This window comes from Brachyhypopomus gauderio, chromosome 9, assembly GCF_052324685.1.
Source record: "Brachyhypopomus gauderio isolate BG-103 chromosome 9, BGAUD_0.2, whole genome shotgun sequence".
Classification (NCBI taxonomy): Eukaryota; Metazoa; Chordata; class Actinopteri; order Gymnotiformes; family Hypopomidae; genus Brachyhypopomus; species Brachyhypopomus gauderio.
Window position 1 is genome coordinate 23,575,316 of NC_135219.1, and position 25,101 is coordinate 23,600,416.

The following is a 25,101-nucleotide window of genomic DNA, read 5'->3' on the forward strand; positions in this document are numbered from 1 at the left end:
ATATAAATCATTTGGCTTTGGCAGCTCTATTACTAAAAGAGGCACGCCAACAGGTCTGGGCACGCACCACTTTCTGGGAGTATCCCACCAGCTGGACCTTGCTGAGAGCGGAGTTCACCTCCTGCATACTGTAGCACGTTCTCCACGACCACACATCTACTGCGTCCTTCAGAGGGCCAGGAAGCATGCTGCTCACACACACATCACTTTGTTTTAGATTTATGGATATACCATATCCACACAACAAAGACACACAGATGTGCAATGAGATGCAATGAGCCATGACATTAAAGTTTAATCCAACTAATCTATATCCATCAGATGACTAAACCGGATGCATCCTTGCCGTTGTATTTCTTTATTTTTCCAGCAGGTGGCAGACTGAGCTTTGGGAACTCTCTCCATGAACGTGACCAGTTCCTCCATCAGCAGCCTGGAAGGAATGGAGAGATTAAACCACCAAGACACACAACATCTGACACGCTCTCCTCAACAAATCAAATAAATACTGGTCTCAAGTCTCTGCTCCTGTGGGTGGATCTCATACAACTTCACAGTGGAACTGAGTTGGGGTGATTGCACTGGCTGCACCATTCATGCAAAGAAAAAGGCCCTATAATCTGACCCATCATGTTTCCTCAACATTTGATTTGATAGAAATGCCGATTCATCCCCACAGGACAGACAGGTGTTATGTGTCTTACCTGAAGACCATAGTTAGCTGCACATACCCACAATCCTGTTAAGAAGAACTACCTGCCAATCTGAAACGTCGGTTCTGTAGCGTAGACGGTTCCTGAGAAGCCCGTGTGCTCTGTGATGTAGGGCAGAGCCATCATGCAGTGGTAGTTGGAGATCAGGATGACGTCAACAGTAGACAGGTCCAGCAGCTCTCTCTGTGAAAACACATATGAATGATCACATCCACAGGCACCATGCTATGTTTAGAATCTTAGGCAAAACGGCAGAAGTTGTACTTTTACTAATTTTCCATCACTGAAAAACTCTAATGTGAACCTGAAAATGGTTACAGGACAGACAAGCCCCCTCTGACCAAACCTGAACCACAGTGAGCACTATTTCAGGTTCAAACAGACCACGTTACCTCAGGAAGACAAAACTCAGGCTGGGAGTCCACAAAAACGCGACCTGCACACTCCTTTAGTTCCTGCAACATCACAGACAGCACGTTCATTAACATCACAGATCAGAGGAGCGTAACTCATGGTTTAATGTTACAGTAACTGTCTCACACGTTCTTACCTTCTCCAGATTTACCGCCCCGTCCTTTGAGACCCAACCCGGGAGCTTGGCCAGTCTTGAGCTGAAAGACGCCAGGCAGATGTTCCGTTATAACGCGGGAACGACCGAACACAGTGACGCAGTAGAATGTTCTGATCACACCGGCGGAACCGCGCGCGCGCGTCCGGCGGCTCACCTGTGCACTAACGGCAGGGGCAGGTAACACAGGGCGGACGTGGTGTCCAGCCCGCAGTCCAGCATGATCGTGGTGGATTTAAACTTGAGGACATTGCAGGGCAGGGTGGGATGACCGGATAAACAGTACTAGAACACACACACACACACACACACACACACACACACACACACACACACACACACACACACACACACACACACACACACGTTAGTTTACATGACGTGATCAAAACAAACGGCTCAACCAACACGGACTCTTATTATGAAATACCGTTAGCCTGCCATGCTACGTTAGCTAGCTAGCTTCTTTGCTAGTTTTTGTTAGTTATTAGTTTTTTAGCGACTCTACAGCATGTTCCCAGGTTTTAAACGGGTTAGGTAAATTAAACATTTATTATATAAACTCACCAACTTCATATTTTATAATGAATCTGAACTGATGAACCACTGAGACCGAACAAAACCAGCAATGTTTAGGCTGGTTTGCTTCTTCTGGGCTCTCTCGTTCCGGAGGCTTCAAACTACCGGTACACTACCGCCCCCTAGCGGTACACTACCGCCCCCTACCGGTACAATACCGCCCCCTACCGGTACAATACCGCCCCCTAGCGGTACAATACCGCCCCCTACCGGTACACTACCGCCCCCTACCGGTACACTACCGCCCCCTAGCGGTACACTACCGCCCCACTACCGGTACACTACCGCCCCCTACCGGCACACTACCGCCCCCTAGCGGTACAATACCGCCCCCTAGCGGTACACTACCGCCCCTTAACGGTACACTACCGCCCCCTACCGGCACACTACCGCCCCCTACCGGTACAATACCGCCCCCTAGCGGTACACTACCGCCCCTTACCGGTACACTACCGCCCCCTACCGGCACACTACCGCCCCCTACCGGTACACTACCGCCCCCTAGCGCAACACTACCGCCTCCTAGCGGTACACTACCGCCCCCTAGCGGTACACTACCGCCCCCTACCGGTACACTACCGCCCCCTAGCGGTACACTACCGCCCCCTAGCGGTCAGGCGGAACGACGAGATTGCTCCACCCACCCCAAACCTGCCAAGGCGACATTTCTCCTGTACTTAATTGCATTTAAGTAAATATTTCCTCTCCAAAATAAACAAAATATCATTCAGTATCATTATTATTTGTGAGAAAGCGAGTGTCGGTGTACAAACTAACCTCCAAAGTTCGTGGAGAACAGTTGCATCTGTTTTACTGTTTTATCTGAATTTACTTAAAGAGAACATTTGCACATAAAAATAAGATTTCACAAGTATAATTAGATTTTATAAACAGGGCACACTTGTGTCTATAACTGTATACATGTGAAATTAAATGCACTTGGCTATCCCGAGGAAGCAGCCACCTGTGGGAGGTTGAGGGGTTAAAATGGCGAGGAGCAGGAACTACCTCAGGTGGAGATGTTTCAGGCTGACGGAGGGTGTCGTCGCGGGGACATTAAACACTTTGACAGGATTTGGTTCGTTGCATGTAGGACGATTTGTGTAATAGTTGTGGAATCTGTTTTTCCTGTCTGGATGACAGCCAAGACAGCTGCCTACCACCACGGGCTAAATCTCTGGTCTCTAAAACTTTTATCTGCTGCGGTGATGTTTTTAACTCCACGTCGTCTGTGAAGGAATGAGATACTCCACAATATAAAACTGCGACGGACGGAACTCCCTCAAAACCGGTAACATTCATTATGTGAAGTTGAAGACAAATATAGCTACAAAAACCGCTTAATTAAATCTTTTCCAGCCAACTTGATTTTCTTAATGCGATAATGAACGTCACAAAATGTTTAGAAGATGAGTTGGTGTACCAGGTAGAGAAGATTGTAGGAGAATGCTCTCCAAGAAAACTGGACGCACACGTAGTTTAGGACGGATATTCCCCTCTCTGTGCGGTTAACATGGTTATATTAGTTATTTCTGCTCTCATTTTCCCCTTCACAGCAACTCTTAGACGACAACACCCAGAACCATGGAGGATCCTTGTTTAAATGACTCCAACGTGAAGGTCGCGGTTCGAGTCCGACCAATGAACAGGAGAGGTAAAGACCCAAATCCTGTGACTCTGGTTATGAGTCTTCAGTAATCATGCTTAGTCTTTGAGAATACCAAGAATAAACTTGCAGAACTTGTTTGTTTTGGAACTTCCCAGAGCTCGGGCTTTTCCACAGAGTGAGCCTCTGTCAGGCTGGACTGTATCCCAATTATTGTGCATTGTTCTTGCAATCTAGCATTAAGGAAATGTTGCCAGGGCTAATCTTAGATGAGATACTCCGAGTGCTTTGCAGAAGCAACACTGTTGACTAGTTTTGCCATTGGATTTCCTATTGGTCATATATAAAATCTAAAAGCTGCAAGCATTAATAATTATTATTATAACTTGTAGTATTAAACATATCAACAGTGTTGATATTTGTTGATAATGCTGCACTTGTGATGTAAAACAGAGAGGGACCTGAAGACAAGATGTGTGGTGGAGATGCAAGGAGATCAAACAGTCCTGCATCCAGCAATCAGCAACCTTGGAAAAGGGGACAGCAGGTGTGTGTGTGTGTGTGTGTGTGTGTGTGAGTGAGTGTATATGTGTGAGTGAGTGTATATGTGTGAGTGAGTGTATATGTGTGTGTGTATATGTGTGTGTGTGTGTGTGTGAGAGAGAGAGAGAGACGCCATGCTCTCTGTGAGCTGGTATTTGTTATGGTGCTACACCTCCCACTAGTTCCCCAAATTCCTCCTCTTTGGCCTTCAAGTGTCATAGCAACTAGTGCAAGGTCACTGACAGGTCAAACGTTACCTTGGAAACTCATAAATGACTTTTCTGTTCTTTGGACGATTTTGGCGAGTGAGGACCCCCCCCCCGTCTCCATCCTCCTTTAGGGTCTTCAGTTAAGAGTGCTGCCTTTCAGGTAGACAACATGCCACATAATGGAGATAAGCTCAAGCCTCGGTTTCGCTTAGTGGAACGCAGGGCAGGGCGGGGCCACCATTGCACGCGTGCACAAACACTGCAGCCCTGCACCCCCCCCATGACAAAGGTTGGATTGTTAGCATTGGAAGAGAGCCTTCATCTTTCGCCAGCGTTTCATGTGTCCGTCATTAGACGCGCCTCCCTCCCTCCGAACCCCCCCTACCTGTCCGTCAGCAGACGCATTATGAGCTGCAGACTGGCATGCAAAGCCCACTAGCTGTTTGCCCATGGAGGGTTTACAGGCGTGCCGGCTTTGTGCGGCCCCAGAGGGACTGAACTCCTGGTACGGTGGAGTTCACCACAGTTTAGCCATTTGCGTGCTCTGATACACCCACTAAGCCAGAAATAAACAGTTGCATTGTTGGGGTTAACGGAGACGCTTAATTAACGGATCAAACTGGGCATATTGGAGATGGAGAAGCAAACCGTGTTATTCTCCAGCACTCCCTGCTCTGATCTAGTCTTACTCACAAAGGGGCGTGTCTCTGCTCTAGTCTTCCTCACAAAGGGGCGTGTCTCTGGCCTGTGTGCAGGTGCAGCCCAAGGCCTTGGTCTTCCTCCACTGACTCTGTGGTCTCGATGGTGACTCTGGTTTCTCCGGCTATTCTTTAACTTGCTGAGAAGAACTGTCAAGCCTCATTCCCCCCCGCTCAATATTTTCCTCTGTCTGGGATTTGATGTTGTATTGTTAGTGTTTCTCTCTTTGCCTTGACTTGCTCACTGCTCCAGGCCTTACAGGGAGACCACAAACAGGTCTTGCAAGTTTGTGCAAGACACTGTAAAAGTTTACCCAGTTACACTTGCACAGCATAGAGGATTGAGATGGAAAGTGGACTTACTGAGTCATGGCCATTAAACTGGAGGGTGGTGTTGCCCGCAAGGATTGTTGAGGATTTCGCATTGGTTGCCAGATCTTACGAAATACCCCAAAGAATTCCACAAGAATGAGGAACACTTCTTAACACATTGTGATGGGGCGCTTGCAGAACCAGATCCTGAGTCTTCACACTGCTCCCGATCAGGCTGGTGCAGTCAATTCAATATCCCTGCTGGTGACTGAAAACCTGCCAGCTATTTCTGGAATGTTCTCCATAAGCTCCTCAACCATCAATGTCAAGTTGCACCAGTGGCACAAAATGGTTGGCACTGAAAACATTCCAATATTTGAGCTTGGCATGAACTTTTTGATTTGATTTTTTTCACGTGTCTTGTAAATTGGTACTTTTGACTACACAGTATTTTATCCCCATTGTATTGAAATATAACTGATCAAAATGTATTAATATTGATATTCATTATAATTTTCTTATGTCTTTTTCTTATGTATTCAGGAGTCAGCCAAAGGTAATGTGATCTCTAGTTTGACTTCCTGCATTAGTATCTGATAATATTGCATGGAGGGTTTTAGTATCTGATAATATTGCATGGAGGGTTTTGTTACGAACAGGATTTGAACTGTTTATAGTTTATTCACATATGACTCAAGAATGTAATGCATGAAACAGAAACTTTTGGTCTTTATTATTATTTGTTTATACATCGTTTATCATTCTTTTGTCTCAGGTGTTTGCGTATGATTACTGCTTCTGGTCTATGGATGAGGTGGAGACGGAAAAATTTGCAGGTTTGTTTCAGTTGTGTATTGGCTGCTATTTTTGCAATATAAAGATGTAAATCTTAAAACCTGATCTTCCACTATAAGTACGTGTTCTTACACACACACACACACACACACACACACACACACACACACACACACACACACACACACACACACACACACACACACACAAGGGGATGAGGTCCTGTGCATTGTCTAATGTCATAGAAATATTTCATCATTTCATAAAACACACTGAAATACTATTGTTGCTGTTTAGAAGAGAGAAATCTGTAAAACCAGCTTCCGTCATTATATTTTATTCATGTTATCCAGTTTGTAAGCCATTTTAAAGTATCCACTGTTAATGCAGGTGGGTCAAGTCTAGCCTACCTGTGCTTGCGTTTCAAGCTAAAGTGGTGATTACACTTTTAGGGCAAGAGGTGGTCTTCCGGTGTCTGGGGGAGAATCTGTTGGATAATGCATTCCAGGGCTATAATGCCTGCATATTTGCATATGGCCAAACAGGTAATTATTATTATTTTTTATTATGCTCCATACAATACTTTTAAAAAGTGTTCTCCCTTCACATTCAATGTTTTTAAAAGAAGCAATATGTCATTTTCCCAAAGATTCATAATTTGCTACATTTTGGTTTAACTTAAACAATGACTTATTGGTCCTTTAAACATTTGTTACATGTCCCGGTGTTGTAGTTTTTGTTGAAGCACAGCCACACATACACACATACATAGTGATGGTAACATGACGGCCAGTAATGTTAACTGGTAGTGATGGTAACATGACGGCCAGTAATGTTAACTGGTAGTGATGGTAACATGACGGCCAGTAATGTTAACTGGTAGTGATGGTAACATGACGGCCAGTAATGTTAACTGGTAGTGATGGTAACATGACGGCCAGTAATGTTAACTGATAGTGATGGTAACATGACGGCCAGTAATGTTAACTGGTAGTGATGGTAACATGACGGCCAGTAATGTTAACTGGTAGTGATGGTAACATGACGGCCAGTAATGTTAACTGGTAGTGATGGTAACATGACGGCCAGTAATGTTAACTGGTAGTGATGGTAACATGATGGCCAGTAATGTTTCCCATAGAGACTCTTTCTGAGCACCTAAGGGCAAATATTTCAAACGACAGCACAGGCTTTTAGCTAAATGGGCACATTTAGCTAAAACCAAAACATGTTTGGAGTGCAAATTTTACTTCATCAGTTTAGAATGAAAGTTGCTAACTGCTAATGTTGCTAACAAAAACTGGAAGTCGACAATAAATGAAATGGCCTTCATAAATGCATGACTATGTATTTAGTGGATGTTTGTAGATGTGTAACTTACTTACACAGGCCGGAAAAATAGCTTTTGACTTCCTGTGTTTGTAAGCAATGTTGGCAGATTTGGGACCAACGTTACAAGGGCTACCATCAGCAACACACTACGACGCCAGGGACTTAGATCTTGCAGTGCCTGACGTGTCCCCCTGCTTAAGCCAGTCCATATCCAGGCACGTCTGAAGTTTGCTAGAGAGCATTTGGATGTTCCAGAAGAGTATTGGGAGAATGTCATATGGTCAGATGAAACCAAAGTAGAACAATTTGGTAAAAACACAACTCGTCGTGTTTGGAGAACAGTGAATGCTGAGTTGCATCCAAAGAACACCATACCAACTGTCAAGAATGGGGGTGGCAACATCATGCTTTGGGGCTGTTTCTCTGCAAAGGGACCAGGACGACTGGTCCGTGTACATGAAAGAATGAATGGGGCCATGTATTGTGAGATTTTGGGTGCAAACCTCCTTCCATCAGCAAGGGCAATGAAGATGAAACGTGGCTGGGTCTTTCAGCATGACAATGATCCCAAGCACACTGCCAGGGCAACAAAGGAGTGGCTTCGTAAGAAACATTTCAAAGTCCTGGAGTGGCCTAGCCAGTCTCCCGATCTCAACCCCATCGAAAACCTTTGGAGGGAGTTAAAAGTCTGTGTTGCCCGCCGACAGCCCCAAAACATCACTGCTCTAGAGGAGATCTGCATGGAGGAATGGGCCAACATACCAGCAACAGTGTGTGCCAACCTTGTGAAGACTTACAGAAAACATTTGACCTCTGTCATTGCCAACAGAGGATATACAACAAAGAATTGAGATGAACTTTTGTTATTGACCAAATACTTATTTTCCACCATTATTTGCAAATAAATTCTTTAAAAGTCAGACAAAATGATTTTCCCAATTTTTTTTTTCACATTTTGTCTCTCATAGTTGAGGTCTACCTATGATGTCAATTACAGGCCTCTCTCATCGTTTTAAGTGGGAGAACTTGCACAATTGGTGACTGACTAAATACTTATTTTCCCCACTGTTGTATACTAGTAGGGTCACATGAACATGTGATACTGAGTCTGAAGGGAAGTATAAGGGAACAATCCCTTTAAGTGTCTCTGAAATCTGTGTTGCAATTCACTACAGTAGATCATATAGGAACCGGTGCCATACTAGTACTGGTACCCTCTGGTTATTTTTATTTTTATATTATTTATACACTAAATACAACTAAATACCTTTTATATGCCTTAAGCTTAAAATCTTTGTAAATATGATGGAACCCATCTTGTTCTGATTGGCTGCAGGCTCAGGGAAGTCTTACACCATGATGGGGTCCACCGAGCAGCCCGGCCTGATCCCACGACTGTGTAGCGCGCTGTTCGAGCGCTGCGCCCAGAACCACAAAGAGGGCGAGAGCTTTGCCGTGGAGGTCTCCTACATGGAGATCTACAACGAGAAGGTCCGGGACCTGCTGGATCCCAAAGGGTGAGACTTCCTCAGCTTTGCCTGAGGTCTGTTTCTATAACCACAAAACTGGTATATTAGCTGATTATTATCAGGACAGGGCAGGGAACGTGACCCATGCTTGAGAATCAGGACGGTCAGAGTGGATTTCATGTTCTGAGGTACCCAGGCTCTGCACAAATTTGTGTTTACCCTCATCTAACCAAAGGTTTTCGGAAAAAAGCTTAAAGTTTGGGGTGAAAACGCTACATAGTTTGGAGTCAAATATTTTTTGTAAAAAGACTGTTGACAAGGAGCATGGTCGTACAGACAGGAGAAGAATCGGGTCCACAGAAGACAATGAGCAGATTTAATCAGACAAACCCTGTCTGCTGTCGGTACCATCATGACAGCTTGGCATTCACACACCCAAACATTTTAACATTAATGTCTACAGGAGGATTTAATCAGGAGGAATAAAGTATTTCTTTCAAAAATCTGAAAGGAAGCAAACCAAAAACTGCAAACTGTATTCCTCCTGATGAAACGATCTATAAACAAATGTTGAGCAGAGCTTGGACTGGCACACAATGGTTGGGAGAAAGAGTTTGAGGGATTTCAGTTTTGGTGGTAAACTGAACAAGGCGGTGCGGAGAACGCTCGCTCGGATGAGCAGAGTGGCATAGCTAGCACTAGCACTGCTAGCCACCGCACTGTTCTCATCTGTTTTCCTTGATACACATACTAGAATGTGTGTGTGTGTGTGTGTGTGTGTGTGTGTGTGTGTGTGTGTGTGTGTGCGTTTCCAGGTGTAGCCAGGCCTTGCGTGTGAGGGAACACAAGGTTCTGGGCCCTTACGTCGACGGTCTGTCCCGCATGGCTGTGACCAGCTACAAGGTTCACTCACATTTCAAATGTATTTGTATAGTGTTTTGTTATTTTTTACAACAGGTTGTTTTTACAAAGCAGCTTCATAGAGAATTTGAGTCCAGGCCCCTAATGTACAAGGCAAAGGCCCCTCCTACAGTGCTAGAGGGAACCCGTCCTCCTCTGGCCAACACGGAATGGCTCACAAACAACACAGAACAAATGAAGTTACTGTATTTTTGCGCTACATGTATAAAAGTACAGACATAAGTAGTGACCAATAGAATCATTTGGCAGAGCTGCTCAGCTTAATGAATGAGAACCAGCCCAAAGTCTCCACCTATCTAAACCTACTTTAGCAGGACCTTGGTCCTGAGGTGGTGAAGGCTCCCGCCCCCTGCCTGCGATGGTGCTGTGTGTCCCTCACCGTGTCCCTTCACGTCCTCTGCTCTTCCAGGACATCGAGTTGCTGATGTCTGAGGGGAACAAGTCTCGCACGGTGGCCGCAACGAACATGAACGAGGAGAGCAGTCGCTCACACGCCGTCTTCAACGTGGTGCTCACGCACACGCTCCGAGACCTGCTGACGGGGGTGAGCTCCGCCCACTCCACCCACACCCCATCACCGCGCTGCGCCGTGTGCTGCAGTCACCCTAAAGGAATAAATATTTGGCCCATATGTGTAAGCTACATTTCAGCCAGAATGGTGAGCAGTGTGCAGCCACTGGTGAAGTGTGTTGCTCTGGGCTGGTGGTTATACGCTACACTCGTATGAGCGCCCCTGTGTGGTGGAGGCCTCTGCTGGTCACCTGTGGTAGTGCGGGATGGTGGGATCGCGCTAGTCTCGCCCTCTTGTGTGCAGACGAGTGGAGAGAAGGTGAGCAGGCTGAGCCTGGTGGACCTGGCGGGGAGTGAGAGAGCAGCCAAGACCGGAGCTGCAGGGGAGCGACTGAAAGAGGGGAGCAACATCAACAGGTCAGTCTGACCTCCCCACACCCCCTCACACCTCCCCGCACCTCCACGCACCTCCCCGCACCCCCACGCACCTCCTCGCACCTCCACACACACCCCCTCACACCTCCCCGCACCTCCACACACCCCCTCACACCTCCCCGCACCTCCACACACCCCCTCACACCTCCTCACACCTCCCCACACCCCCTCACACCTCCCCACACCCCCTCACACCTCCCCACACCCCCTCACACCTCCACGCACCCCCACACACCTCCACGCACCCCCACACACCCCCTCACACCTCCACACACCCCCTCGCACCTCCACACACCCCCTCGCACCTCCACACACCCCCTCGCACCTCCACACACCCCCTCACACCTCCACACACCCCCTCGCACCTCCACACACCCCCTCACACCTCCACACACCCCCTCACACCTCCACACACCCCCTCGCACCTCCACACACCCCCTCGCACCTCCACACACCCCCTCGCACCTCCACACACCCCCTCGCACCTCGACACACCCCCTCTCACCTCCACGCACCCCCTCGCACCTCCACACACCCCCACACACCTCCACACACCCCCTCGCACCTCCACACACCCCCTCGCACCTCCACGCACCCCCTCTCACCTCCACGCACCCCCTCACACCTCCACACACCCCCTCACACCTCCACACACCCCCTCGCACCTCCACACACCCCCTCGCACCTCCACGCACCCCCTCTCACCTCCACGCACCCCCTCTCACCTCCACGCACCCCCTCACACCTCCACGCACCCCCTCACACCTCCACGCACCCCCTCACACCTCCACACACCCCCTCTCACCTCCACGCACCCCCTCACACCCCCTCTCACCTCCCCACACCCCCTCTCACCTCCACACACCCCCTCTCACCCCCACACACCCCCTCACACCTCCACACACCCCCTCGCACCTCCACACACCCCCTCACACCTCCACACACCCCCTCTCACCTCCACGCACCCCCTCACACCCCCTCACACCTCCCCACACCCCCTCTCACCTCCACACACCCCCTCTCACCCCCACACACCCCCTCGCACCTCCACACACCCCCTCACACCTCCACACACCCCCTCGCACCTCCACACACCCCCTCTCACCTCCACGCACCCCCTCACACCCCCTCTCACCTCCCCACACCCCTTCTCACCTCCACACACCCCCTCTCACCCCCACACACCCCCTCACACCTCCACACACCCCCTCGCACCTCCACACACCCCCTCACACCTCCACACACCCCCTCTCACCTCCACGCACCCCCTCACACCCCCTCACACCTCCCCACACCCCCTCTCACCTCCACACACCCCCTCTCACCCCCACACACCCCCTCGCACCTCCACACACCCCCTCGCACCTCCACACACCCCCTCGCACCTCCACACACCCCCTCTCACCTCCACACACCCCCTCACACCTCCACACACCCCCTCGCACCTCCACACACCCCCTCGCACCTCCACACACCCCCTCGCACCCCCACACACCCCCTCGCACCTCCACACACCCCCTCACACCTCCACACACCCCCTCGCACCCCCACACACCCCCTCGCACCTCCACACACCCCCTCTCACCTCCACACACCCCCTCGCACCCCCACACACCCCCTCGCACCCCCACACACCCCCTCACACCTCCACACACCCCCTCGCACCTCCACACACCCCCTCGCACCTCCACACACCCCCTCACACCCCCTCACACCCCCACACACCCCCTCTCACCTCCACGCACCCCCTCACACCTCCACGCACCCCCTCTCACCCCCTCTCACCCCCACACACCCCCTCTCACCCCCTCGCACCTCCACACACCCCCTCGCACCTCCACACACCCCCTCACACCTCCACACACCCCCTCGCACCTCCACACACCCCCTCACACCTCCACACACCCCCTCACACCTCCACACACCCCCTCGCACCTCCACACACCCCCTCGCACCTCCACACACCCCCTCGCACCTCCACACACCCCCTCGCACCTCCACGCACCCCCTCGCACCTCCACACACCCCCACACACCTCCACACACCCCCTCGCACCTCCACACACCCCCTCGCACCTCCACGCACCCCCTCTCACCTCCACGCACCCCCTCACACCTCCACACACCCCCTCACACCTCCACACACCCCCTCGCACCTCCACACACCCCCTCGCACCTCCACGCACCCCCTCTCACCTCCACGCACCCCCTCTCACCTCCACGCACCCCCTCACACCTCCACGCACCCCCTCACACCTCCACACACCCCCTCTCACCTCCACGCACCCCCTCACACCCCCTCTCACCTCCCCACACCCCCTCTCACCTCCACACACCCCCTCTCACCCCCACACACCCCCTCACACCTCCACACACCCCCTCGCACCTCCACACACCCCCTCACACCTCCACACACCCCCTCTCACCTCCACGCACCCCCTCACACCTCCACGCACCCCCTCTCACCCCCTCACACCCCCTCTCACCCCCACACACCCCCTCTCACCCCCTCACACCTCCACACACCCCCTCACACCTCCACGCACCCCCTCACACCTCCACGCACCCCCTCACACCTCCACACACCTCCACACACCCCCTCACACCTCCACACACCCCCTCACACCTCCACACACCCCCTCACACCTCCACACACCCCCTCGCACCCCCACACACCCCCTCACACCTCCACACACCCCCTCGCACCTCCACGCACCCCCTCGCACCTCCACACACCCCCTCTCACCCCCTCACACCCCCTCACACCCCCTCTCACCCCCACACACCCCCTCTCACCCCCTCACACCTCCACACACCCCCTCACACCTCCACGCACCCCCTCACACCTCCACGCACCCCCTCACACCTCCACGCACCCCCTCACACCCCCTCACACCCCCTCGCACCCCCTCACACCCCCCTCGCACCTCCACGCACCCCCTCACACCCCCCTCACACCCCCTCGCACCCCCTCACACCCCCTCGCACCTCCACACACCCCCTCGCACCTCCACACACCCCCTCTCACCCCCACACACCCCCTCACACCCCCTCACACCTCCACACACCCCCTCACACCTCCACGCACCCCCTCACACCTCCACACACCCCCTCTCACCCCCTCACACCCCCTCACACCCCCACACACCCCCTCTCACCCCCTCACACCTCCACACACCCCCTCACACCTCCACGCACCCCCTCACACCTCCACGCACCCCCTCACACCTCCACACACCCCCTCACACCTCCACACACCTCCACACACCCCCTCACACCCCCTCTCACCTCCACACACCCCCTCTCACCTCCACGCACCCCCTCACACCCCCTCACACCCCCTCGCACCCCCTCACACCCCCTCGCACCCCCTCACACCCCCTCGCACCCCCTCACACCCCCTCTCACCTCCACACACCCCCTCACACCTCCACACACCCCCTCACACCTCCACACACCCCCTCACACCTCCACACACCCCTTCACACCACTCTACCGCAGTGGGGAAGAGTGTGTGTGTGTGTGTGCGGGGGCAGATCACCTGACTGTGTGTGTGTGTGTGTGTGTGTGTGTGTGTGTGTGTGTGTGTGTGTGTGTAGGTCTCTCACTACTCTAGGTCTGGTCATCTCTGCGCTAGCTGAACAGGGTGCTGGGAGAAACAGGAGTAAATTTGTGCCTTACAGAGACTCTGTACTCACATGGCTCCTCAAGGTGCTGATGCTTCATTTAGCTTGACATGATACACACACACACACACACACACACTCAGTCTCACACACACACTCACTCAGTCTCACACACACACACACACACAGTCTCACACACACACTCACTCAGTCTCACACACACACACACACACACACACTCAGTCTCACACACTCAGTCTCACACACACAGTCTCACAGTCACACACACACACAGTCTCACACACACAGTCTCACACACACACACAGTCTCACACACACACAGTCTCACACACACACTCACTCTCACACACACACTCACTCTCACACACACACTCACTCTCACACACACACACACACTCACACACACACACACACTCACACACAAACACACGCGCTCACACTTGCACGGCCAGAGGTGTCAATTCCAGGTTCAGAAAGTAAAAGTCCTCACCAGGATTTTGCTCAAGCTTGCTAGATATTATAATTAGTGCAATCCAGGTAAAATTAGTGGAATCAACACAATCCAGGAAGCCTGAGCAAAATCCTGGTGAGGACTTTTACTTTCTGAACCTGGATTATACACCTATGTGCACGGCACACATTCGCACTCCACACAACACACCTCCAATTTTGATAGAAAAGTTGCCTACCTTACTGTAATTTATTCCTAATGTTCTGAAGTTGTTCAAATGTATGTTGGTAGAAGGTGTGTTGTTGGTGTTGAGGTGTTGGTGTTGGTGTTAAGGTGTTGTTGAATGGTCTTGTACGTGATGCTGAACTTCTTGCCTCTGCGTTACAGGACAGTCTGGGAGGAAACAGTCGCACGGCTATGGTGGCCACGGTGAGCCCGGCTGCTGACAACTATGACGAGACCCTGTCCACACTGCGCTATGCCGACCGGGCCAAGAGCATCGTGAACCACGCCGTGGTCAACGAAGACCGCAACGCCAGGATCGTCCGCGAGCTGCGGGAGGAGGTGGAGAAGCTCCGACAGCAGCTCACCCAGGCTGAGGTACAGCAAACATCTCCCTGGTTTAATGAACTACAGCAACGATTTGCAAAGGTATTTTTGTTGGGTTTTTTTTAATTAACCTGTGTGTGTGGGTGTGGATGTGTGTTCTGGCGTATGGTTGGGTCTGGTGTGCGTTTCTTTACCATCCACCCCAGTCTATGAAGGCCCCTGACCTGAAGGACCGTCTGGAGGAGTCTGAGAACCTGATCCGTGAGATGACCATCACCTGGGAGGAGAAACTCCGGAAAACGGAGGAAATTGCACAGGTGTGACACGCCCTCAAACACCGCCAACCCCGCAGACACGGAGTGAGGGGGCAGAAGGGCAGGACACAGGTGGCCCCGCCCACAGGTGGCCCCGCCCACAGGGCGTGTAGCAGGGTGGAGCTCTGATCTTTCTTGGTACCTGTGGTTTCCAGGAGAGGCACAAACAGCTGGAGAGTTTGGGAATCTCTCTGCAGTCCTCGGGCATCCGGATGGGAGAAGACAAGTACTTCCTGGTGAACCTCCACGCCGACCCCGCCCTCAACGAGCTGCTCGTCTACTACATAAAGGTACCGCTTCTCAGGAGGCATGGTTTCAGGAACCAGAGAGCATTGAGCTTTGGATCTCTGGACTTTAAAGAAGTAAGAGAAGGACAGAGTGGAAAGGTTAGAGGTCCAAGTTCCTCTGCCCACGCCGTCAGGATCCGCCCCCAGCAGTGGCCGTCTGAACTCCAGTACCAGTTGACCTTGGTGGGCGTGAAGGGCTGCAGAGCTGAAGGAGCTTTGGTAAATTAGATGAAAGGCTTTATGAGCAGGAGGACTTGAAATGTGCTGTGTAACTGGGAGTCACTGTAACAGGGAGAAGACGAAGGAGATTGGAGCAGATCTTTGGAGCGTGACTGAGAATTGTAGCTGCTGAGTTTTTATCAGGAAGACCAACGGAGAGTGAATGACCGTAATCAAGGTGGCAGATGATGAATGCATGAACCAGTGTCTCCATCTTACTGGTCTCCATCTTTTATACCATCTGAGAGACTCTTACTGGTATTGATTTGGGGTCGATTGCCAGTAGTAAGATTTTAGTTTTAATGGGATTCAGATGCAAGAACTTGGAAGATGTTAAGTGTTTGATGCCATTAATACAGAATGTTCTTGTAAGAGGATCTGAGTATAATCTGTATAATCTACAGTGGTACTGAAGACCACGATAGTGAATGATCAGCACGTAGATAAAAAGGAGGAGCCCAAGGACTGATCCCAGAACAGCAGCACCAGAGTTGCGTTTCCAGTGTTTGTAATGTTGGTGATACCAATAAGAGGAAGGAGGGTGTCGTGATTTACCGTATCAAGTGTAGTGCTTAAATGAAATGAGAGATGGACTCCAACATCACCAGAATCATTATAAACTTATAAGAGATCCGTTTCAGTCCTGTTCATGGTTCCTAAAACCAGGGAGAGAGAGGAGAGGAGAACTCTGACAGGAAGCTGTGGTGGGTCCGGCTGTTGGGTCAGCGATGAGGGCCTCCTCAGTGGGAGAGAGAATGTCTGATGGGTGGTGCATCAGAAGGTGTAGAGATGGCTGTAGATGTTATGGAGGTAGAGCTATAGCGTTTGCAGTGCCTCAAAGTAATATTCAGCCCCCTGCAGATTTAGCAAAGTTGCAAATAAGTTAGAGCCTTCAAACTTAACAAGAGCATCCTTTATTAACATCCTTTATTACAAACCAAAAAACAAGTTGCTCGGTTAAATTATAATACATTTTAAACATAAACATTAGGGTCAATCATTATTCAATCCCCTAGGTTTAATATTATAAAAACCCTTATTTGAATTTACAGCAATTAATAATTTTTATAAGACCCGATCAAACCAGCATGGGTCTCTGCAGTAATCTTGGCCCACTCCTCCATGCAGATCTTCTCCAAGTTCTTTAGGTTCTTTGGGCACCTCATGTGGACTTTAACTTTGAGCTCCTTCCACAAGTTTTCAGTTGGGTTAAGGTCTGGAGACTGACTAGGCCACTGCAACACCTTGACCTTCTCCCTCTTAAACCGGGCCTTGGTTTTCTTGGCCGTGTGCTTGGGGTCGTTGTCCTGTTGGTAGATGAAATGATGGCCCATCTTAAGATCCTTGATGGAGGGGTGGAGGTTCTTGGCCAGAATCTCCAGGTAGGCTGTGCTGTCCATCTTCTCATGGATGTGGACCAGATGGCCAGGCCCCTTGGCTGAGAAGCAGCCCCACAGCATGATGCTGCCACCACCATGCTTGACTTTAAGGATGGTATTCTTGGGGTCGTATGCAGTGCCATCCTGTCTCCAAATGTTCCGGGTTTGGTTGGCACCAAAGACCTCAATCTTGGTCTCATCAGACCAGAGAACCTTGAACCAGTCTGTCTCGGAGTCATGAGATCTTCCTGGAGCTCCCCCATTGTTGTCCTTGGGTCGGCCTTGACCGTTCGGACAAGCCTGGCCTCACCACGTGAGGAAACTTTGAAAGGCTGTCCAGGCCGTGGATGGTTAACAGTAGTTCCATCAGCCTTCCACCTCCAGATGGTGCTCCCAGCGGTGGAGACGGTTGTCTCTGATGGAATGTTCCATGTCCCCTGAGTGCTGTTCACAAGTTTGGGGAGGAGCTTTTATAGTCAGAAAAGGCAGAAAGAAACAGATAATTAATCCAAGCAGGTGAAGCTCGTTGTTCTTTATGCCTCAATTACTTCTTAATATTTGAGGGAACCAAACAAAATTCTGGTGGTTTGAGGGGTTGAAAAAATTGTTGGTTTAAAAAATAATAAACAAAGAAATAACGATCTTTTTTGCTTCAGTGCATTTCATACATCCAGGCTGATCTACAGTCCAAATGTCACAGGGCCAAGTTAAAGTTAACTCCAAATAAACCTGCAAAATCTGCAGGGGGTTGAATACTGGGAGACACTGGATTATAGTTAGATTAAAGTTAGATTAAAGTTATGCTCGAGTTAGGAGTCAACAGTGTGTTTGTGTATTAACAAGCTGAATTAATCGTATTATAGGAATTCGATTCATCACGTAGGTCTGATTGTATAGACAATAGGTGGATGCAGGAGAGGCCAAAATAGTAGTGCTATGGCTATGTTTTAACGCTCTAACATTGACGTGTGTGTGTGTGTGTGTGTGTGTGTGCGCGCGCGCGTGTGTGTGTGCGTCTGTCTGCAGGATCACACTTTAATAGGCTCAGCTGACTCTCAGGATATCCAGCTAAGTGGCATGGCCATCCAGCCTGAGCACTGTGTCATTGACGTCACTGCGGAGGCCAAAGTTATCATCACCCCGAAGAGAAACGCTCGGTAGTCACACACACACACACACACACACACACACACACACACACGTGCATACACACATTTCCTTCTACACATTTCTGAATGGTATACACGCGTTTCCTGTAACACTGGCACTGTTAGTCTTCCCTTTCCCTTTGGCTATAAATGGAGTGTGTATGTTTGCTAATAGTGTGTGTGTGTGTGTGTGTGTGTGTGTGTGTGTGTAGTACACATGTGAATGGCTCCCCTATTTCTGCCCCGGTCCAGCTTCACCATGGCGATCGCATCCTGTGGGGTAACCATCACTTTTTCAGGTCTGTTCCTGGCTGCTTCCTCTTAAAGTCCAAATGCCTCCATGTCCACTGGTTTGAGACACCAGACGTCTCTGACTCTCGTCTCTCCTGTCCTCTCTCTCAGGATCAGTGTGCCCAAGTGTAAGCGCCGCCCCCTCCCTGAGGCAGAGGAGGGTGTGGCGATGAAGACCGCTCTGAGCGTTGACGATGGTCTGGACCGCACCAGTCTGGGCTCCAGCAACACCAGCTTGAACTTTGAGTACGCCCAGGCGGAGGTCATGATGAACAGCCTGGATCGTGACGGTGAGTGACCTGCAGGTGGCGCTGTGGGGAGCTCAGGGGGGTGGGGGTAGTGGCCTCAGCATGAGGGCATTTGAGTGTTTTTAAACCCAATTTCTTCATCCAATGCAGCAGAGAACTGAAATTTCTGTTCTGAGATCCTGGTGAATCATGGCCTGTTATGAGCAGATTTATCTGGTTTGAACAGGCTGACTTAATGTGATAATGTGGCTGCTATCATTAAAAAACACTTTGTCCTTTACCACACTCTCTCCCTTTCCTTCTTCTCTTCTCTTGCCCCCCCCAGACCCAGTGCAGTGTGTGCTGCGTTCTCTGGAGCGCAGGCATGAAGAGGAGAAGCAGGCCGCTCTGGAGCGCCAGCGTCTGCTCTACGAGGAGGAACTGCATCACCTACGCGCTCGTCTGGGCCGTCAGCATGCGCACGACCCCGCGACCCCGCGCCCCACACCCGTCCCTCCCAGCCCTCTCCGCCAGGGCAGCCAGGAGAGGTCTGAGCCCCACACTCCCCACCTCCTGAAGGAACAGTAGGACAGACATGCCCGTGGTTGTGTTGTCCTGTGCGTCTTTTCCACGGTGCTGTTGTGCCTTGCCGCCACAGGGAGGCGCTGTTTGCCCGCAACCTGCTGAAGCTGCGGGAGCAGATCGTCAGGGCCAACCTGCTGGTCCAGGAGGCCAGCTTCATCGCCGAGGAGCTCAACAAGAAGACAGAGTACACAGTCACCCTGCAGATCCCCGCCACCAACCTGGATGCCAACCGCAAGGTTGTGGGGGTGTGTGTGTGGTGGGGGTGTGTGTGTGGTGGGGGTGTGTGTGTGGTGGGGGTGGGTGTGTGGTGGGGGTGGGTGTGTGGTGGGGGGGTGTGAGGTGGGGGGGTGTGTGTGTGGTGGGTGGGGGTGTGTGTGTGTGAGGTGGGTGGGGGTGTGTGAGGTGTGTGTGTGTGTGTATACATGTATATTTGTGTGAGGTGACGTTTTTCTTTGTAAGAGTAGGTGGGACAACCCCTGTGTGTGAGGTGTGTGTGTGTGGGAGTGTGAGGTGTGTGTGTGTGTGTGTGTGTGACCCGTACGTGCCTCTCTCCTGTGCAGAGGGAAGCGGTGCTGAGTGAGCCCGCGGTGCAGGTCAGGCGTAAAGGTAAAGGCACACAGGTGTGGGCCCTGGAGAAGATGGAGAACCGGCTGGTAGACATGCGTGATCTCTACCAGGAGTGGAAGGACTACGACGATGACGACCCCGTACGGTGGCGTTCACCTACCACTACCTCATCTCTCCACCACCTCTACGTGGTGTTTACTCCACACACCAGTACCTCATCTCTCCACCACCTCTACGTGGTGTTTACTCCACACACCAGTACCTCATCTCCCCACCACCTCTACGTGGTGTTTACTCCACACACCAGTACCTCATCTCCCCACCACCTCTACGTGGTGTTTACTCCACACACCAGTACCTCACTGCAGCTCCTGTAACACATATTCAGTTGCCACATGTTTAATTTTAGACACATTCACTTGCACTTCCAAAGAACAGAAAACCCTTCCAGTGGGAACCACAGCTGGTTTTTGAGAAGGTGATCAACCGCCCTTAAACACTTTCAGTTTACATGGTTCCAGTCCTGTGGCATGTATTCCACACATTTGTCATGTCCTTAAATGTTAAAAGTATCTGAGAGTTCATCTTTGTCATGGTGTTGGTAAACAAGTTGTTTCCCTGATGCAGTTGTCATCTGTTCTCTCATCTACAGCTCATGCGCTCTTACTTTAAGAGGGCGGACCCATTCTTTGACGAGCAGGAGAACCACTCTTTGATTGGGGTAGCTAATGTCTTCCTGGCCTGCCTCTTGCATGATGTCAAGTTACAGTATGCAGTACCCATAATCAACCAGAAGGGGGAGGTATATAATACCTTTATTTTATATATAACAAAATAATAATAATAAGGTGATATTGTGTTATTATTTACGTGTGTGTGTGTGTGTCTCACAGGTGGCAGGGCGTCTCCATGTAGAGGTTGAGAGGGTGAGGGGCAGTCTGGGGGTGGAGGGAGGGCGTGAGAACACTGAGCCCAGACCTGACGGAGATGCACAGGAACGCAGACTAGTCTGCAGGGTCAGTCTACACTGCTGTCTTTACATCACCGCCATTAACCACATTATTAGATCATCACATCACCATTGTTGCATAACCAACATTACCACATCATTACAGGGTCATCGCCACATGACCAAAACCCCATTATTACATCACAATCACATCACCCTGTCGACATCTTCATCAGGATGAGCACATCTGCATTACTATGGATCACACCACCATCAGATCATTACGTCACTATTACTACACGATAGTGCTGCATCTTTAGCACATGAAATAAATATAATTCTATGCCTATTATCATTACTATGTAATCGTCAATTTGTATAGGGTCACTCCATTATTTATCAATTTACACCTTGTAACTGATATTTCTTACTTTTGTATCTGATAATTATGTGCAATCTCTTCAATCAATTGTAATCAATTGTTAAGTCATGTTTTGAAGTCTGATTCAGACTCTGGTCCTATCAGAATGGTTCTTGGTCCCTGAATGAGGAGCTGTCTGTCCATCATGTTCCAGGTAAAAGTGTCTCAGGCTACTGGTCTCCCACAGCACCTCTCCAACTTCGTCTTCTGCCAGTACCACTTCTGGGGGCAGAAGGACCCTGTGTACATCGCCCCCGAGGTGGACCTCGCCGTCCCGTCCACTCCCAGCAGCACCGAGCCCCAGTGTCTGGTGGTGTTCGACAGCTCAGTGGTCAGTTCTTCTCTGTAGTCAAAGTCTAATTTATTTATATAACGCTTTTCACAACACATGTTGTGACACAGCAGCCTTACAATCATATGGGTCCAGAACCCTAATGATCAAGCCAAAGGTGACAGTAGCGAGGAAAAACTCCCTATGATGGTGGGGAATAGGAAGAAACCTCGGGAGAACCAAGACTCAAAAGGGAACCCATCCTCCATTGGGCGGCCCGTTAACACACAAATTACACAAAACCAAACTATACAGACGAATACACAGAGTTGTATTGATATCATCTGGATTGGAAGATATATACAACTGAGTATCATTTGCATAGCAATGGAAGCTAATACCATGCCTACGAATGATGGTGCCCAGTGGTAGCATATATAATGAGAATAATATGGGGCCCAGTACAGATCCTTGTGGGACACCATATTTTACCTTAGAATGCTCTGAGCATTCGTTATTTACTAGTATTGGTATTGGTAATGATCTGTCAGGTAGGACCTGAACCAGGAGAGTGCTTATGCCAATGAGTGTCTCCAGTCTATTAAGTAGAATATTGTGTTCAATGGTGTCAAAAGCAGCAGTATTCTATACTGTAGCAGTATTTTCACCCAGGAAGTTTTTGGTGTTGGTCGCTGCATGACTAGTAATAAATGCTCTGAGAACTACAGGAACAGAAAGTGACTTGAAACAGTGGTGAAACCCCCCCCCAAGTATCCACCTACCCCTGCCGTCCTTGTGTTCTGTGGGGTTAAGCACCGTTGTCTCATGGCCTCTACAGGAGCTGGAGGTGGCGGTGACTGAGGAGCTGCTGGAGTTCCTGGGTGAAGGTGCGCTGGCGGTGGAGGTGTATGGACACAAGCTGCAGCATCCTCGGAGAAACCTGGCACTCTGGGACCTGCACGTCATCCAGGCCAAGAACCGCTCCCTCAGAGAGAGGTACACACACACACACACACACACACACACACCAATCGCTCCCTCAGAGAGAGGTGCCCTCACACACACTTACCGACCGCTCCCTCAGAGAGAGGTGCCCTCACACACACTTACCGACCGCTCCCTCAGAGAGAGGTGCCTTCACACACACACACACACACACTCACGATCGCTCCCTCAGAGAGAGGTGCCCTCACACACACACACACACACACACACACACCAACCGCTCCCTCAGAGAGAGGTGCCCTCACACACACTTACCGACCGCTCCCTCAGAGAGAGGTGCCTTCACACACACACACACACACTCACGATCGCTCCCTCAGAGAGAGGTGCCCTCACACACACACACACACACACTCACCGACTGCTCCCTCAGAGAGAGGTGCCCACACACACACACACACACACTCACGATCGCTCCCTCAGAGAGGTGCCCTCACACACACACACACACACACACACTCACCGACTGCTCCCTCAGAGAGAGGTGCCCACACACACACACACACACACTCACGATCGCTCCCTCAGAGAGGTGCCCTCACACACACACACACACACACTTACCTACCGCTCCCTCAGAGAGAGGTGCCCTCACACACACACACACACACACCGACCGCTCCCTCAGAGAGAGGTGCCCTCACACACACACACACACACACACACACACACACACACACACACTCACCGACTGCTCCCTCAGAGAGAGGTGCCCTCACACACACACTCACACACACACACACACACACACTCACCGACCGCTCCCTCAGAGAGAGGTGCCCTCACACACACACCCACACACTCTTGCGACCTCCCGCAGGTGGAGCGAGGTGAAGAGGAAGCTGGAGCTCTGGGTGCAGGTGTTGGAGCTGAATGAAGGTGGAGAGTTTGTGGCGGTGGAGGTGGCACCTGCCCGGGAGGTGCACACAGGAGGGCTGTTCCTGCTCCGACAGGTGGGACGTAGGGGCGGAGCTTCCATCTGAGCAGGCGGGGCTTATGAGCCCAGCACCTTCAAACAAATTTCTCAGTATAATAAACACTTAAACTTAAGTGACTTGAATGCTTACGGCTTTGTGTGTGTGTGTGTGTGTGTGTGTGTGTGTGTGTGTGTGTGTGTGTGTGTGTGTGTGTGTGTGTGTGTGTGTGTGTGTGTGTGTGTGTGTGTGTGTGTAGGGTCAGTCTCGGCGTATACAGGTGGAGGTGCGCTCCGTGCAGGATTCGGGCACCATGCCCCTCATGGCGGCACGTGTGCTGGGCGTGTCTGTGGGCAGCGTGGAGGTCCGGCAGGCTCCGTGGGTCAGGCTCCGCCCTCTACTCCAGTAGACCATGCCCACCAACTCTCTCTCTCTCTCTCTCTCTCACACACTCACCCTGCTGTCTCCTCCTTCCTTTGCAGGTGGGGGATGAAGACCTGGACAGCTATCAGGTAACTATGGTTCAGGAATGAGACTCCGCCCTGCGTGGAGACTCCGCCCTGCGTGGCCAGGCTGGGTAAAGTGTCCCATGCGTGGTTTCAGGAGAGTGAGCTGCAGCGTCTCAGGGCCCGGTGGCAGGACGCCCTCACCAGGAGGCGGGACTATCTGACCCAGCAGATCCAGCAGATCCAGAAGAAGGTTGGCAGGCCAGGTGAGAGCTTAGAGTGTCCACACGGAGAACCCTCTCTCTCTCTCTCTCTCTCTCTCTCTCTCTCTCTCTCTCTCTCTCTCTCTCTCTCTCTCTCTCTCTCTCTCTCTCTCTCTCTCTCTCTCTCTCTCTCTACCTCTCTCACACTCCCCCTCCATCCCTCTCTCATTTCCCCTCCATCCCTCTCTGCCTTCTCTTTCATTCACTCCTCTCCCTCCATCCTCCCTCCTCGCTGGGTGTAGATCGCTCGGAGGACGAGGTGGAGAGAGAAGCCCAGCTGCTGGAGTGCCAGCTGACCCTGACGGAGGAGAGAAACAGCATGGAGGTGCCCGCTGCTGGCAGTGGCATCCCCGGGGCACCTGCCCAGTGGTGAGGGTCTGAGAGCCTGCACCCCACCCTTACCCCACCCTTACCCCACCCTTACCCCACCCTTACTCCACCCTTACTCCACCCTTACCCCACCCTTACCAATCAATCAA

The 25,101-nt window shown here is 51.1% G+C and overlaps 2 protein-coding genes across 5 annotated transcripts in view; one reads left to right on the plus strand and one right to left on the minus strand.

The window, feature by feature from the left end:
• The window catches only part of ints9 (integrator complex subunit 9), an 11,453-nt gene extending 8,450 nt beyond the window's left edge, over nt 1-3,003 (minus strand). Inside the window, exons 1-7 of one of the 2 annotated variants that reach the window (XM_077018024.1) lie at nt 2,869-3,003; nt 1,439-1,566; nt 1,264-1,324; nt 1,106-1,168; nt 757-896; nt 347-433; nt 68-188 (exon numbers count right to left, since the gene is read on the minus strand). In XM_077018024.1, coding sequence (XP_076874139.1) covers nt 68-188; nt 347-433; nt 757-896; nt 1,106-1,168; nt 1,264-1,324; nt 1,439-1,503 — 537 coding nt within the window. In that variant the 5' untranslated portion in view covers nt 1,504-1,566; nt 2,869-3,003. Of the gene's footprint in view, nt 1-67; nt 189-346; nt 434-756; nt 897-1,105; nt 1,169-1,263; nt 1,325-1,438; nt 1,567-1,848; nt 1,969-2,868 lie in introns of those variants that run through there. The other variant, XM_077018023.1, reaches the window with a different exon arrangement.
• Nucleotides 3,004-3,010: 7 nt separating this feature from the next.
• Nucleotides 3,011-25,101, plus strand: part of kif13bb (kinesin family member 13Bb) — a 30,894-nt gene continuing 8,803 nt past the window's right edge. For 2 of the 3 annotated variants that reach the window (XM_077018014.1, XM_077018015.1), the window contains exons 1-29: nt 3,011-3,151; nt 3,417-3,514; nt 3,920-4,013; nt 5,772-5,784; nt 6,004-6,064; nt 6,476-6,568; nt 8,692-8,872; nt 9,640-9,727; nt 10,155-10,289; nt 10,560-10,672; nt 14,289-14,400; nt 15,175-15,387; nt 15,543-15,653; nt 15,806-15,940; nt 18,562-18,692; nt 18,896-18,982; nt 19,086-19,264; nt 19,548-19,749; nt 19,860-20,022; nt 20,347-20,493; nt 21,006-21,155; nt 21,247-21,369; nt 21,878-22,054; nt 22,833-22,990; nt 23,820-23,952; nt 24,173-24,295; nt 24,396-24,425; nt 24,517-24,625; nt 24,865-24,991. In XM_077018014.1, the coding sequence (XP_076874129.1) occupies nt 3,445-3,514; nt 3,920-4,013; nt 5,772-5,784; nt 6,004-6,064; nt 6,476-6,568; nt 8,692-8,872; nt 9,640-9,727; nt 10,155-10,289; nt 10,560-10,672; nt 14,289-14,400; nt 15,175-15,387; nt 15,543-15,653; nt 15,806-15,940; nt 18,562-18,692; nt 18,896-18,982; nt 19,086-19,264; nt 19,548-19,749; nt 19,860-20,022; nt 20,347-20,493; nt 21,006-21,155; nt 21,247-21,369; nt 21,878-22,054; nt 22,833-22,990; nt 23,820-23,952; nt 24,173-24,295; nt 24,396-24,425; nt 24,517-24,625; nt 24,865-24,991 (3,458 nt within the window). In that variant the 5' untranslated portion in view covers nt 3,011-3,151; nt 3,417-3,444. The remainder of the gene's footprint in view (nt 3,152-3,416; nt 3,515-3,919; nt 4,014-5,771; nt 5,785-6,003; nt 6,065-6,475; nt 6,569-8,691; nt 8,873-9,639; nt 9,728-10,154; nt 10,290-10,559; nt 10,673-14,288; nt 14,401-15,174; nt 15,388-15,542; nt 15,654-15,805; nt 15,941-18,561; nt 18,693-18,895; nt 18,983-19,085; nt 19,265-19,547; nt 19,750-19,859; nt 20,023-20,346; nt 20,494-21,005; nt 21,156-21,246; nt 21,370-21,877; nt 22,055-22,832; nt 22,991-23,819; nt 23,953-24,172; nt 24,296-24,395; nt 24,426-24,516; nt 24,626-24,864; nt 24,992-25,101) is intronic. The other variant, XM_077018017.1, reaches the window with a different exon arrangement.